The sequence below is a fragment of the Loxodonta africana genome, chromosome 25 (genome assembly GCF_030014295.1).
Source record: "Loxodonta africana isolate mLoxAfr1 chromosome 25, mLoxAfr1.hap2, whole genome shotgun sequence".
Lineage (NCBI taxonomy): Eukaryota > Metazoa > Chordata > Mammalia > Proboscidea > Elephantidae > Loxodonta > Loxodonta africana.
The window spans coordinates 51,986,404-52,000,198 of record NC_087366.1 but is presented as its reverse complement, the minus strand read 5'-3'; the positions used below and the strand labels follow the sequence as shown (position 1 = coordinate 52,000,198).

The 13,795-nt window shown below is 40.0% G+C and overlaps 1 protein-coding gene across 6 annotated transcripts in view; it reads right to left on the bottom strand.

Annotated features, from left to right (window-relative positions):
- Window positions 1-1,836: 1,836 nt before the first annotated feature.
- Window positions 1,837-13,795, bottom strand: part of NVL (nuclear VCP like) — a 133,802-nt gene continuing 121,843 nt past the window's right edge. For all 6 annotated transcript variants that reach the window (XM_064276843.1, XM_003410940.4, XM_064276844.1 and 3 more), the window contains one exon: window positions 1,837-2,153. In XM_064276843.1, coding sequence (XP_064132913.1) covers window positions 2,109-2,153 — 45 coding nt within the window. In that variant the 3' untranslated portion in view covers window positions 1,837-2,108. The remainder of the gene's footprint in view (window positions 2,154-13,795) is intronic.

The window sequence follows — 13,795 nt, the reverse complement described above, 5'->3', positions numbered from 1 at the left end:
CACTTCAGCTTGAGAAATGCGGAGCGTGTTCTTCCCTTTTGGTTTTCTATCTCCAGCTCTTTGCACATGTCATTATAATACTTTACTTTGTCTTCTCGAGAGGCCCTTTGAAATCTTCTGTTCAGTTCTTTTACTTCATAAATTCTTCCTTTTGTTTTAGCTGCTCGACGCTCAAGAGCAAGCTTCAGGGTCTCCTCTGACATCCACCTTGGTCTTTTCTTTCTTTCCTGTCTTTTCAGTGACCTCTTGCTTTCTTCATGGATGATGTCCTTGATCTCATTCCACAAGTTGTCTGGTCTTCGGTCACTAGTATTCAATGCATCAAATCTATTCTTGAGATGGTCTCTAAATTCAGGTAGGACCACCAAAAAGTTGGATATTTAGACCTAACAAAACCTTTGCTTTTTCTCATAACCTAAATATATCATATTCCTAATTGTGTTTCTCTTTTGATTTGGCTGATATCATACAGAGTCAAATCTACAACTCACATTTTTTTTTTATTGTGCTAAAGTATACGTAACATAAAATTTTCCATCTTAACCATTTTTTAAAAATTGTACTGTATTTTAAGTCAAAGTTTACAAAATTAGTTTTTCATTCAAAAATGTATACACAAATTATTTTGTGACATTGGTTGCAATGTGTCAGCACTCTCCCCCTTTCCCTTTCCACTCTGGTTCTCCATGTCCATTAGTGCAGTTTTCCTGTCCGTTTGTGCCTTCTTGTCTTTGCTTTTGGGCAGGTGTTGCCCCATTTAACCATCTGTAAGTGTACACTTTGGTAGCATTCATTATATTCACAATGTTGTACAACCATGACTACTGCCTATTTCCAAATAACATACTGAATCACCATGCAGGACATTCTGTCCCACATTTCTAGTTCCCTTCATTCCAACCATCTCTCCCATGATCCTGACCTGTTTTCTCCATGCAGGTGCCCTTTCCTGTGGGCTGGCCCCTTCACCGGCAGTGCGAGACTCTGGGTAATTATCTGCACTCTTCTCTGAATGTGTCTGATGTTTCTCTCCTACTCTGCTTTTACCTATTCATATTTTCTCCATTTGATCAACCACATTCTTAAAAGGAACCTCACATCTGAGGTGAGCAGCACTGTAGGGACACAGAGGCCAGCCTGAAGGGGCTCCCACTGGCCCCATCTGGGGCAATTTGAACATCAAACAGTGATAGTAATGGACCGGAGCTTAATACCTCCTCACAAAATACTCATGAAGTACAAAGGGAAAGAGCAACTTTCTTGCATTAGCAGCCTGGAAGAACCACCATCAAGTGACCAAAGAGAGCATCATCAGCAATGGGGCAAATCGAAGTCAGAGGTCACCTGGCAGGGTGCAGTGAGATGACACAGTGTTGCTTCCATGACACCCCTGCCGGCAGTGCATACCTGGAGTCTAATCGTGAGGAAACACCAGACAAATTGACACTGAGGGTATTCTGCAAAGTAACTGGCCTGGAACCTTCAAAATACCAAGATCATGAAAATTGAGGCTGAGGGGCTCTTCCAGACATTAAAGAGACCAAAGAGACACAGCACTTAACTGCAACCACGAATTCTAAACTGGGTCTTTTTGCTACCTTATTGGGGACAACTGAAGAAACTCGAATGGAGCCCGAGGACTAGATGGTAGCATTGCAGGAATGTTAATCTTTTGACCTTTGATGGCTGGTTATATAGAAGAATAGCCTGGTCTGTAGGAAATGCACATTAAAGAATTTGGGGGTGATGGAGCAGCAGGTTGTCAACTTACTCTCAGATGGTTCAGGAAAAACAGCTCGTTGTAATATATTTGTAACTTTTCTGTACCAGCTGAAATTGTTTAAAAATAAAAATTCTATTTAGAAAAACTTTCAGTTATTTTATTTCAGCAGTTTCTAAATTTTTCTTTTTCTTAAAAAGGAAGTAGGGTATTTCCACACAAGGGTGGCCAGAGGGGAAGAATCTTCAGTTCGGGCTTGGTCTCACTAATTTGAAAATAAAACGCTTCCATGAAACCACATCTGTGCTAAGCTGAAAGCTGGAACCTCAGCACGCAGGCTTCTCCATCAGCACCATGCACTGCATTCCTCCAAGCCCCGCAGGAGACGTCACTGACTGAGAGACTGCCGAAGAGCTTCATACATCACTTGATCCTGAGAGGAGGGAGGAAAGAGAACACAGCACTGAGCACGTTCAAGAGAGCTGGCCTCTCCTCCCTGGAGCCAAATCCCATAGACACTCCTTTCCACAGGGAATGCATGATTTCCATAATTACTGACTCGGTTTCCCTTAAAAAACAGGTAGAAAGATTCTTACATCTATATCTACATAAGTAAAAAAAAAAAAAGCAAATTATAAAGTATCCTGAGTCCAGACAGGAAGAGGAGGCATAAGTAGAGTTCTTTTACAGTATATCAACATGTACAAGAAACTGCCAAAGGCTTTCCAAAGTGGTTTTACTGTTCTCATCAACAGCGTATGAGAGTTCTAGTTGCTTCACATCCGTATCAACATTTGGTATCGTCAGTCTTTTCATTTTTAGCCATCCTGGTGTGGAGCGGAATTGTGCTGTGGTAATATTAACATTTAAAGTTTGGAAGCAATTCCGCTCCTGTAAATTTATCCTGAAGATACACTTGCCACATGCTTTTGCTTTTGTTTGTTTTTTGGACCTTTAAAACATTTTTTTAATTCAATTTTGTTAAATTATTCTTTTGGATAGGTAAAATGCTCACAAGATTAAAAAATTTACAGTCTCTCTCCCGTTCTGTCCTCCCCAGGTTATCAATGTACACTTCCAGACTGTCCTTCTGCATATACAGCAAATGCTAATATCTTTTTTTTTTTTTTTAACACTAATGGTAGCATATCACACATGGTTCCTGCCTTTTTTTTTTTTTTTAATTTAACAATATATTTAGGAGATACATTCTTTAATTTTTTAGGTTAGTTAATTACTTACATGACCTTTTAGTTTAGTGTTTTCAATCTTTAATTTTTATTATATACAATGCTCCAATGAATAAATAACTTCATACTGACATGTAGTTGAGGATAAATTTAGAGAAAAGAGTTGCTGGGTCAACTTTGGTTGTAACTGTAATTTTGGTAGATACGCCGAAGTGCCACCCAAAGGGGCTGAACTCACGCATGGCCCTACCAGCAGTGTATGAGACAGCCTGTTTCCTCAACCCCTGGCCAAAAGTGTGGTTACGTTTTCAGATTTTTGCCAACCAGTGGGTAAAAAGCAGTACCTCAGTTGCTTTTCTCAAGCTCATTTCCTTTTCTGTGAAGGTCTGTTCATGTTCTTTATCCATTTTTCTAATAGGTTGTTGGTCTTTCTGTTACCAACTTCTAGTCATTCTTTATGTATTTAGGGAGATTGGCCCTTTGTGATATGAACTGCAAATATTGTTCCTAGTTTGTCCTTTGATAAACACTTTTGTGTTATCACGCAGAAATTTTTATTGTTATCTGTCAAATTCGTCAATCTCTTCATATATGGCTGCTGGATTTTATGTCATAGTTAAAAGCCCCTCCCCACTTGAGGTTACAGAAAAAATTTCCCTATTTTCTTCCTAGTATTTTTATGGCTTTAGTTTTTGCATTTAAATCTTTATTTGGAATTTATCCTGCCATATGGTTTTTTTTTATGGTATGAAGTATGAGTCTAATTTTATTTTTTCAGATAGTATTATGGATTGAATTATGTTCCCCCCAAAATATGTCCTAACACCGTACCTGTGCTTGTGACCATGTTCGGAAATAGTATTTTCTTTTGTTATGTTAATGAAGTAATTTCAGATTAGAATATGTCCTAAAACTAATCCCTCTTTGCGGTCTCTCATAAAAGGGAAAACACACATACACACAGAGGAAGTAAACAGACGTTGTGCAGCAATAAGACAGATGCATCTACAAGCTCAGGAAAGCCAAGAACAGCAGGCAGCTACTAGAAGCTGAAAGAGACAAAAAGGGGCCTTCCCCTACAGCCAATGCCCTGAATTCTAGCGTCCTGAACTGTGCGAAAATAAATTTTTGTTTTTAAGCCACCCAAACCTGACCCTTGCCACCAAGTTAATTCTGACTCATAGCAACCCTACAGGACAAAATAGAACTGCCCCACAGGGTTTCCAAGGAGTGGATGGGGGACTTGAACTGCCGACCTTTTTTTTGGTAAGCAGCTGAGCTCTTAACCACTGTGCCACCAGGGATCCTTAAGTACCCACTTGGGATATTTTGTTATGGCAGCACTAGGTAACTAAAACAGATGGCTTTCCAGTTCTTCCAATATTACTCACTTAATAGTCCATCTTTATGTGAGATGCCATGCTTATATAAGTTATGGATTAGCGTTTATTCCTGAACTTTCTATCCTGTTCCATTTGCCTGTTGGTCAATTCATGTGACACAATGTTTCAGTTATTGCGGTTTTGAAAAAAATGTATTAATATTTCTTAGGTCCCACCCACAGTTTTTTTTTTTTTTTTTTTTCATTTTTCCTGGCTGTTCCTGTTTATTTTTCCATACAAACTTTAGATTGAGCCTGTCTGGTTCTAAAACCACAAACAAAAATTAAAGTAGAGACTGGGGCCAAGATGGCTGACTAGGTAGACGCTACCTCGGATCCCTCCTGCAACAAAGACTTGGAAAAACAAGTGAATCGATCACACACATGACAATCTACGAACCCTGAACAACAAACACAGATTTAAAGAGTTGACCTGAGTGACAGAGACAGAGAACGAACAACTACGGGGAAGCAGCGACTGTTTTCGAAGCCTGGAGCCAGCGTCCCAGTCAGGTAACCTTGGCGCCAGGCTTAGGACTGCGTGCAGGGGAGCTGAACACGACGTCTGTGACGGCGCAAACACGGGGTGCAGCCCTACCCCCCTGAACTGACCCCGGGAGGGGGCACAGCGGGTCCACGCACACGGCGTGGCAACGAGGCTGGTGGGAGGAGAAGTCCCCAGGAGGCAGTGACTGGTTTTGGAGCCGGGAGTGCAGTGTCCCAGCCGGGGAACCTTGGCGCCGGGCTTTGGACTGGGCACAGGGGAGCTGAACACAGCATCTGGTCACGGTGCAAACACGGGGCGCAGCCCTACTCCCCTGAACTAACCCCGGGAGGGGGCCCAGCCGGTCCGCAGAGGCGGTGCGGCGACGTGGCTGGCGGGAGGAGAAGTCCCGGGAGGCAGCGACTGATTTTGGAGGCGGGAGTGCAGCATCCCAGCAGGGGAAACTTGACCCTGGGCTTTGGACTGGCAGCAGAGGATCTGACCGCGGCTTCAGCGGGCCAGACCCTCGGGGACAATCTCCACACAGCCAGCACACATAGGCGACACACCCCTCGGGAATCTCAGCTAAAATAGTCATCCCAAGCAAGATATGCAACTCTGGCCATATTCTGGGGTGCTACTCTCTTCTATTTTTCTGAACCCTCCCCTCCCCTTCCCAGGCGGCTTCATTAACATTGGAATTCCCTGAGCCAGAGGGAGAACAGCTCCGGCTCCGCGGCTTTGCTTCCCCCGCCTTTTTTTTTTGGTCATTTCCTAACCCATTCTTCTGGCCTGAGAGAAGCAACCACAAAAAACCCAGGGACCAAAAATCCTTCCCTAATTGGACTAAAAATACAGAACCAGCTCCAGCCAAGCATATATGATCCAAATCTCGGGCTTTCATCCTCACAGGGAACAAGGTGGCTGTTATAATGCAAAGGCAATTCTGATAGGGATCTGACTGCATTTTTTTTTAGCGGATTTACTGGAAAAACAAGTTTCCCGGGTCTGATATCTCTGCTTATTCAACAGAGCCCTAACTGACCCACAACAGGGAACTGAGGGCTGAAGCTCCACCCAGACCACCTAGACTCTTGCCTTAGGGGTCTAAGGAGGGTGACACCTACCAATCAGCAGAGGTACTTGCATTGGGGGCCTAAGGTACAGCTGCAGAGCCCTCCCACCAAGGTGCTATAGGAATAGAGACACACCTACCTCACTGACACTTGGGGGAAGCCTGTCAGCATCCTGCCCCTCTGGAGTGTGAACCCCAGCTGCTAATAGAATCTGGTGCACATAACTATCACCACTACTTCTTGAGATGGATAGGTGTTAGGGTGCAGCACACACTTGATGACCCAAAATCAGATTCTACTCAAGAATAGTGAATAGACTCAGGCATATATATCTGGCAACAGCCCAAACCAGCTGGTAATAGGTCATAAGTAAGTCAAGGGCTACAACAAACAAGACAGCACAATCTAGTAGCCCATCCACATATACTGAAAGAAAACAAAACAAGACTCAGTGAGCAAATATAGAATAAATCACTACTATAAAAAAAAAAAAAGAGTCTTTTTTTTATATCTTAGTGATGGCTCGGAGACAGCAGTCGATATCAAACCACATAAAGAAGCAGACCATGTCAGCTTCTACAACCCCGCAAACAAAAGAATGAAAGTCTTTCCCAAATGAAGATACAATCCTGGAATTATCAGATACAGAATTTAAAAAACTAATTTACAGAATGCTTCAAGACATCAGGGATGACCTCAGAAATGAAATAAGGCAAACTGCAGAAAAAGCCAAGGAACACACTGATAAAACAGCTGAAGAACTCAAAAAGATTATTCAAGAACATAGTGGAAAAATTAATAAGTTGCAAGAATCCGTAGAGAGACAGCATGCAGAAATCCAAAAGATTAACAATAAAATTACAGAATTAGACAACGCGATAGGAAGTCAGAGGAGCAGACTTGAGCAATTAGAATGCAGAGTGGGAAATCTGGAGAAGCAGGGAATTAACACCAACATAGCTGAAAAAAAATAAAATAAAAGAATCAAAAAAAATGAAGAAACCCTAAGAATCATGTGGGACTCTATCAAGAAGGATAACTTGCATGTGATTGGAGTCCCAGAACAGGGAGGGAAGACAGAAAACACAGAGAAAATAGTTGAAGATCTGCTGACAGAAAACTTCCCTGACATCATGAAAGATGAAAGGATATCTATCCAAGATGCTCATCGAACCCCATTTAAGATTGATCCAAAAAGAAGAACACCAAGACATATTATCATCAAACTTGCCAAAACCAAAGATAAAGAGAAAATTTTAAAAGCAGCCAGGGATAAAAGAAAGATCTCCTTCAAGGGAGAATCAATAAGAATAACTTCAGACTACTCAGCAGAAACCATGCAGGCAAGAAGGCAATGGGATGACATATACAGAGCACTGAAGGAGAAAAACTGCCAACCAAGGATCATACATCCAGCAAAACTCTCTCTGAAATATGAAGGCGAAATTAAGATATTTACAGATAAACACAAGCTTAGGGAATTTGCAAAAACCAAACCAAGGCTACAAGAAATACTAAAGGAAATTGGTCAGAAAACCAATAATATCAGATACCAGCACAACACAAGGTCACAGAACAGAACAGCCTGATATCAACTCAAATAGGGAAATCACAAAAACAAATTAAGGTTAATTAAAAAAAAAAAAGCTCAAAACAGGGAATCATTGAAGTCAATATGTAAAAGATCACAATAATCAAAAAGAGGGACTAAATACAGGTGGCATAGAACTGCCATATGGAGAGGGATACAAGGCGATATAGGACAATACAAGTTAGGTTTTTACTTAGAAAAATAGGGGTAAATATTAAGGTAACCACAAAAAGGTATAACAACTCCATAACTCAAAATAAAAGCCAAGAAAAACGTAACGACTCAGCAAACATAAAGTCAAATACTATGAAAATGAGGATATCACAATTTACAAAGAAAAACGTCTCAGCACAAAAAAGTAGGTGGAAAAATGAAATTGTCAACAACACACATAAAAAGGCATCAAAATGACAACACTAAACACTTACTTATCTATAATTACGCTGAATGTAAATGGACTAAATGCACCAATAAAGAGAGAGTCTCAGACTGGATAAAGAAACACGATCTGTCTATATGCTGCCTACAAGAGATACACCTTAGACTTAGAGACAAAAAACAAACTAAAACTCAAAGGATGGAAAAAAATATATCAAGCAAACAATAAGCAAAAAAGAAGAGGAGCAGCAATATTAATTTCTGACAAAATAGACTTTAAACTTAAATCCACCACAAAGGATAAAGAAGGACACTACATAATGATAAAAGGGACAATTGATCATGAAGATATAACCATATTAAATATTTACGCACCCAATGACAGGGCTGCAAGATACATAAATCAAATTTTAACAGAACTGAAAAGTGAGATAGACACCTCCACAATTATAGTAGGAGACTTCAACACACCACTTTCGGAGAAGGACAGGACATCCAGTAAGAAGCTCAATAGAGACACGGAAGACCTAATTACGACAATCAACCAACTTGACCTCACTGACTTATACTGAACTCTCCACCCAACTGCTACAAAGTATACTACTTTTTCTAGAGCACAAGGAACATTCTCTAGAATAGACCACATATTAGGTCATAAAACAAACCTTTGCAGAATCCAAAAAAACACGAAATAGTACAAAGCATCTTCTCAGACCACAAGGCAATAAAAGTAGAAATCAATAACAGAAAAACTAGGGAAAAGAAATCAAATACTTGGAAACTGAACAATACCCTCCTGAAAAAAGACTGGGTTATAGAAGACATTAAGGAGGGAATAAGAAAATTCATAGAATGCAACGAGAATGAAAATACTTCCTATCAAAACTTCTGGGATACAGCAAAAGCAGTGCTCAGAGGTCAATTTATATCGATAAATGCACACATATGAAAAGAAGAAAGAGCCGAAAGCAGAGAACTGTCCCTACAACTTGAACAAATAGAAAGTGAGCAACAAAAGAATCCATCAGGCACCAGAAGGAAACAAATAATAAAAATTTAGAGCTGAACTAAATGAATTAGAGAACAGAAAAACAATTGAAAGAATTAACAAAGCCAAAAGCTGGTTCTTTGAAAAAATTAACAAAATTGATAAACCATTGGCTAGACTGAATAAAGAAATACAGGAAAGGAAACAAATAACCCGAGTAAGAAACGAGAAGGGCCACATCACAACAGACCCAACTGAAATTAAAAGAATCATATCAGATTATTATGAAAAAGTATACTCTAACAAATTTGAAAACCTAGAAGAAATGGATGAATTCCTGGAAGAACACTACCTACCTAAACTAACACAATCAGAACAACTAAATAGACCCATAACAAAAAAAGAGATTGGAACGGTAATCAAAAAACTCCCCCCGAAAAAAAGCCCTGGCCCGGATGGCTATACTGCAGAGTTCTACCAAACTTTCAGAGAAGAGATAACACCACTACTACTAAAGGTATTTCAAAGCATAGAAAATGACGGAATACTACCCAACTCATTCTATGAAGCCACCATCTCCCTGATACCAAAACCAGGTAAAGACATCACAAAAAAAGCAAATTACAGACCTATATCCCTCATGAACATAGATGCAAAAATCCTCAACAAAATTCTAGCCAAGAGAATTCAACAACATATCAAAAAAATAATTCACCGCAACCAAGTGGGATTTATACTAGGTATGCAAGGCTGGTTTAACATTAGAAAAATCATTAATGTAATCCACCATATAAATAAAACAAAAGACAAAAACCACATGGTCTTATCAATTGATGCAGAAAAGGCATTTGACAAAGTCCAACACCCATTTATGATAAAAACTCTCACAAAAATAGGAATTGAAGGAAAATTCCTCAACATAATAAAGGGCATCTATGCAAAGCCAACATCACTCTAAATGGAGAGAGCCTGAAAGCATTTCCCTTGAGAACGGGAACCAGACAAGGATGCCCTTTATTACCCAACGTTGTGCTAGAAGTCCTAGCCAGAGCAATTAGGCTAGACAAAGAAATAAAGGGCATCCAGACTGGCAAAGAGGAAGTAAAATTATCTCTATTTGCAGATGACATGATCTTATACACAGAAAACCCTAAGGAATCCTCCAGAAAACTACTGAAACTAATAGAAGAGTTTGGCAGAGTCTCAGGTTATAAGATAAACATACAAAAATCACTTGGATTCCTCTACATCAACAAAAAGAACATCGAAGAGGAAATCACCAAATCAATACCATTCACAGTAGCCCCCAAGAAGATAAAATACTTAGGAATAAATCTTACCAAGGATGTAAAAGACCTATACAAAGAAAACTACAAAGCTCTACTACAAGAAATTCAAAAGGACATACTTAAGTGGAAAAACGTACCTTGCTCATGGATAGGAAGACTTAACATAGTAAAAATGTCTATTCTACCAAAAGCCATCTATACATACAATGCACTTCCGATCCAAATTCCAATGTCATTTTTTAAGGTGATAGAGAAACAAATCACCAATTTCATATGGAAGGGAAAGAAGCCTCCGATAAGCAAAGCATTACTGAAAAAGAAGAAGAAAGTGGGAGGCCTCACTCTACCTGATTTCAGAACCTATACAGCCACAGTAGTCAAAACAACCTGGTACTGGTACAACAACAGACACATAGACCAGTGGAACAGAATTGAGAACCCAGATATAAATCCATCCACATATGAGCAGCTGATATTTGACAAAGGCCCAGTGTCAGTTAATTGGGGAAAAGATAGTCTTTTTAACAAATGGTGCTGGCATAACTGGATATCCATTTGCAAAAGAATGAAACAGGACCCATACCTCACATCATGCACGAAAACTAACTCCAAGTGGATCAAAGACCTAAACATAAAGACTGAAACGATAAAGATCATGGAAGAAAAAATAGGGACAACGTTAGAAGCCCTAATACAAGGCATAAACAGAATACAAGACATTACCAAAAACGACGAAGAGAAACCAGGTAACTGGGAGCTCCTAAAAATCAAACACCTATGCTCATCTAAAGACTTCACCAAAAGAGTAAAAAGACCACCTACAGACTGGGAAAGAATTTTCAGCTATGACATCTCTGACCAGCGCCTGATCTCTAAAATCTATATGATTCTGTCAAAACTCAAACACAAAAAGACAAACAACCCAATCAAGAAGTGGGCAAAGGATATGAACACACACTTCACTAAAGAAGATATTCAGGCAGCTAAGAGATACATGAGAAAATGCTCTCGATCATTAGCCATTAGAGAAATGCAAATTAAAACTACGATGAGACTCCATCTCACTCCAACAAGGCTGGCATTAATCCAAAAAACACAAAATAATAAATGTTGGAGAGGCTGCGGAGAGATTGGAACTCTTATACACTGCTGGTGGGAATGTAAAATAGTACAACCACTTTGGAAATCTATCTGGCGTTACCTTAAACAGTTAGAAATAGAACTACAATACAACCCAGGAATCCCACTCTTCGGAATATACCCTAGAGAAATAAGAGCCTTCACACGAAGAGATATATGCACACCCATGTTTATTGCAGCTCTGTTTACAATAGCAAAAAGCTGGAAGCAACCAAGGTGTCCATCAACGGATGAATGGGTAAATAAATTGTGGTATATTCACACAGTGGAATACTACGCATTGATAAAGAACAGTGAGGAATCTGTGAAACATTTCATAACATGGAGGAACCTGGAAGGCATTATGCTGAGCGAAATTAGTCAGAGGCAAAAGGACAAATATTGTATAAGACCACTATTATAAGATCTTGAGAAACAGTATAAACTGAGAAGAACACATACTTTTGTGGTTACGAGGTGGGGAGGGAGGGAGGGTGGGAGAGGGTTTTTTACTGATTAGTAGATAAGAACTGCTTTAGGTGAAGGGAAGGACAATACTCAATACATGGAAGGTCAGCTCAACTGGACTGGACCAAAAGCAAAGAAGTTTCCGGGATAAACTGAATGCTTCAAAGGTCAGCGGAGCAATGGCGGGGGTTTGGGGACCATGGTTTAAGGGGACTTCTAAGTCAATTGGCAAAATAATTCTATTATGAAAACATTTTGCATCCCACTGTGAAATGTGGCGTCTGGGGTCTTAAATGCTAACAAGCGGCCATCTAAGATGCATCAATTGGTCTCAACCCACCTGGATCAAAGGAGAATGAAGAACACCAAGGTCACACGATAACTAAGAGCCCAAGAGACAGAAAGGGCCACATGAACCAGAGACCTACATCATCCTGAGACCAGAAGAACTAGTTGGTGCCCAGCCACAATCGATGACTGTCCTGACAGGGAGCACAATAGAGAACCCCTGAGGGAGCAGGAGATCAGTGGGATGCAGACCCCAAATTCTCATAAAAAGACCATACTTAATGGTCTGACTGAGACTAGAGGAATCCTGGCGGTCATGGTCCCCAAACCTTCTGTTGGCACAGGACAGGAACCATTTCCGAAGACAACTCATCAGACATGAAAGGGACTGGACAGCGGGTAGGAAAGAAATGCTGATGAAGAGTGAGCTAATTATATCAGGTGGACACTTGAGACTGTGTTGGCATCTCCTGTCTGGAGGGGGGATGGGAGGATAGAGTGAGTTGGAAGCTGGCAAAATTGTCACCAAAGGAGAGACTGGAAGGGCTGACTCATTAGGGGGAGAGCAAGTGGTAGTATGGAGTAAGGTGTATATAAACTTATATGTGACAGTCTGACTTGATTTGTAAACGTTCACTTGAAGCTCAATAAAAGTTAATACAAAAAAAAAAATTAAAGTAGAGCTGCTAAAATAATTCTGAACAATACCGAATGGCCTCAGTACTGTTTCCTGACTAGACAGGGAAAAGTCAGGTAAACAAGATTGTCTTGTACCACTGAAAAGAACAGCCAACCTGTCTAACCACAATGGTCTCTAACTTCCAGCACTACGGAAGTAAGGTTTGCAGGAAGACATGAATAAGTGGAGAGTTTAAAGAGATTTACAGAATTGCAAGCTAAACTGACGGAGATTAGCAATGATATGTTCTTTCATATGTATAATTGTTCCGACTTTTAAAAAGTGAGTTAACTTTGAGCCAGCCGTTCCAGTCCTAGGTACAGACTCAAAGAACTCAAAAACAGTGACTCCAACAGACACTTACACACCAAGGCTCACTGCAGCACTATGCACAACAGCCAAGAGGTGGAAAAAACCTAAATGCTCATCAACTGACGAATGATAAATAAAATGCGGCACATACACACAACGGAGTTTCTGTTTGGAGTGATGAGACATTTTTGGAAATAGACAGTGGTGATGGTTGTGCAAAAGGTAAATATAACTAACGTCACTGAATTGTGCACTTAAAAATGGTTAAAATGGCAAATTCTTTGTTACATAAAACATAAAAATTTTTAAGTGAGTTAAATACCATAATGCTTTATTCTGATGACAATCCTGTGATAGATAAAAGCAGAACAGATGTTAACTGTAGTAAATCAGAAAACTGAGGCAGAGAGAACACATATTCCATTCAAAATAGAAAACCATTTCTTGGAATGTTTTTAAAGTTTACCTCTGGTTTGGAAGATGTCCTTTTTTTAAAAAAAACAAAACAAACAAACCTCTTTATACTTACTTTGGAGCCCTGCAGGCGCAGTGGTTAAGAGGTCGGCTGCTAACCAAAAGGTCGGCAGTTTGAATCCACCAGCTGCTCCTTGGAAACACTATGAGGCAGTTCTACTCTGTCCTATAGGATCGCTACGAGTCACGATCAACTCGACCACAATGGGTTTGGTTTGGTTTATACTTGTTTCAGTGATCTTTCAAGTGTCCCTCAGTTTTAAAGGGGAACATAAAATAGGTATTAGTGAAATGCTGAATTCACTCCAAAATAGGATAAAAGGGTCTCTATTTCTCAACACTACTTTTAATGATACAC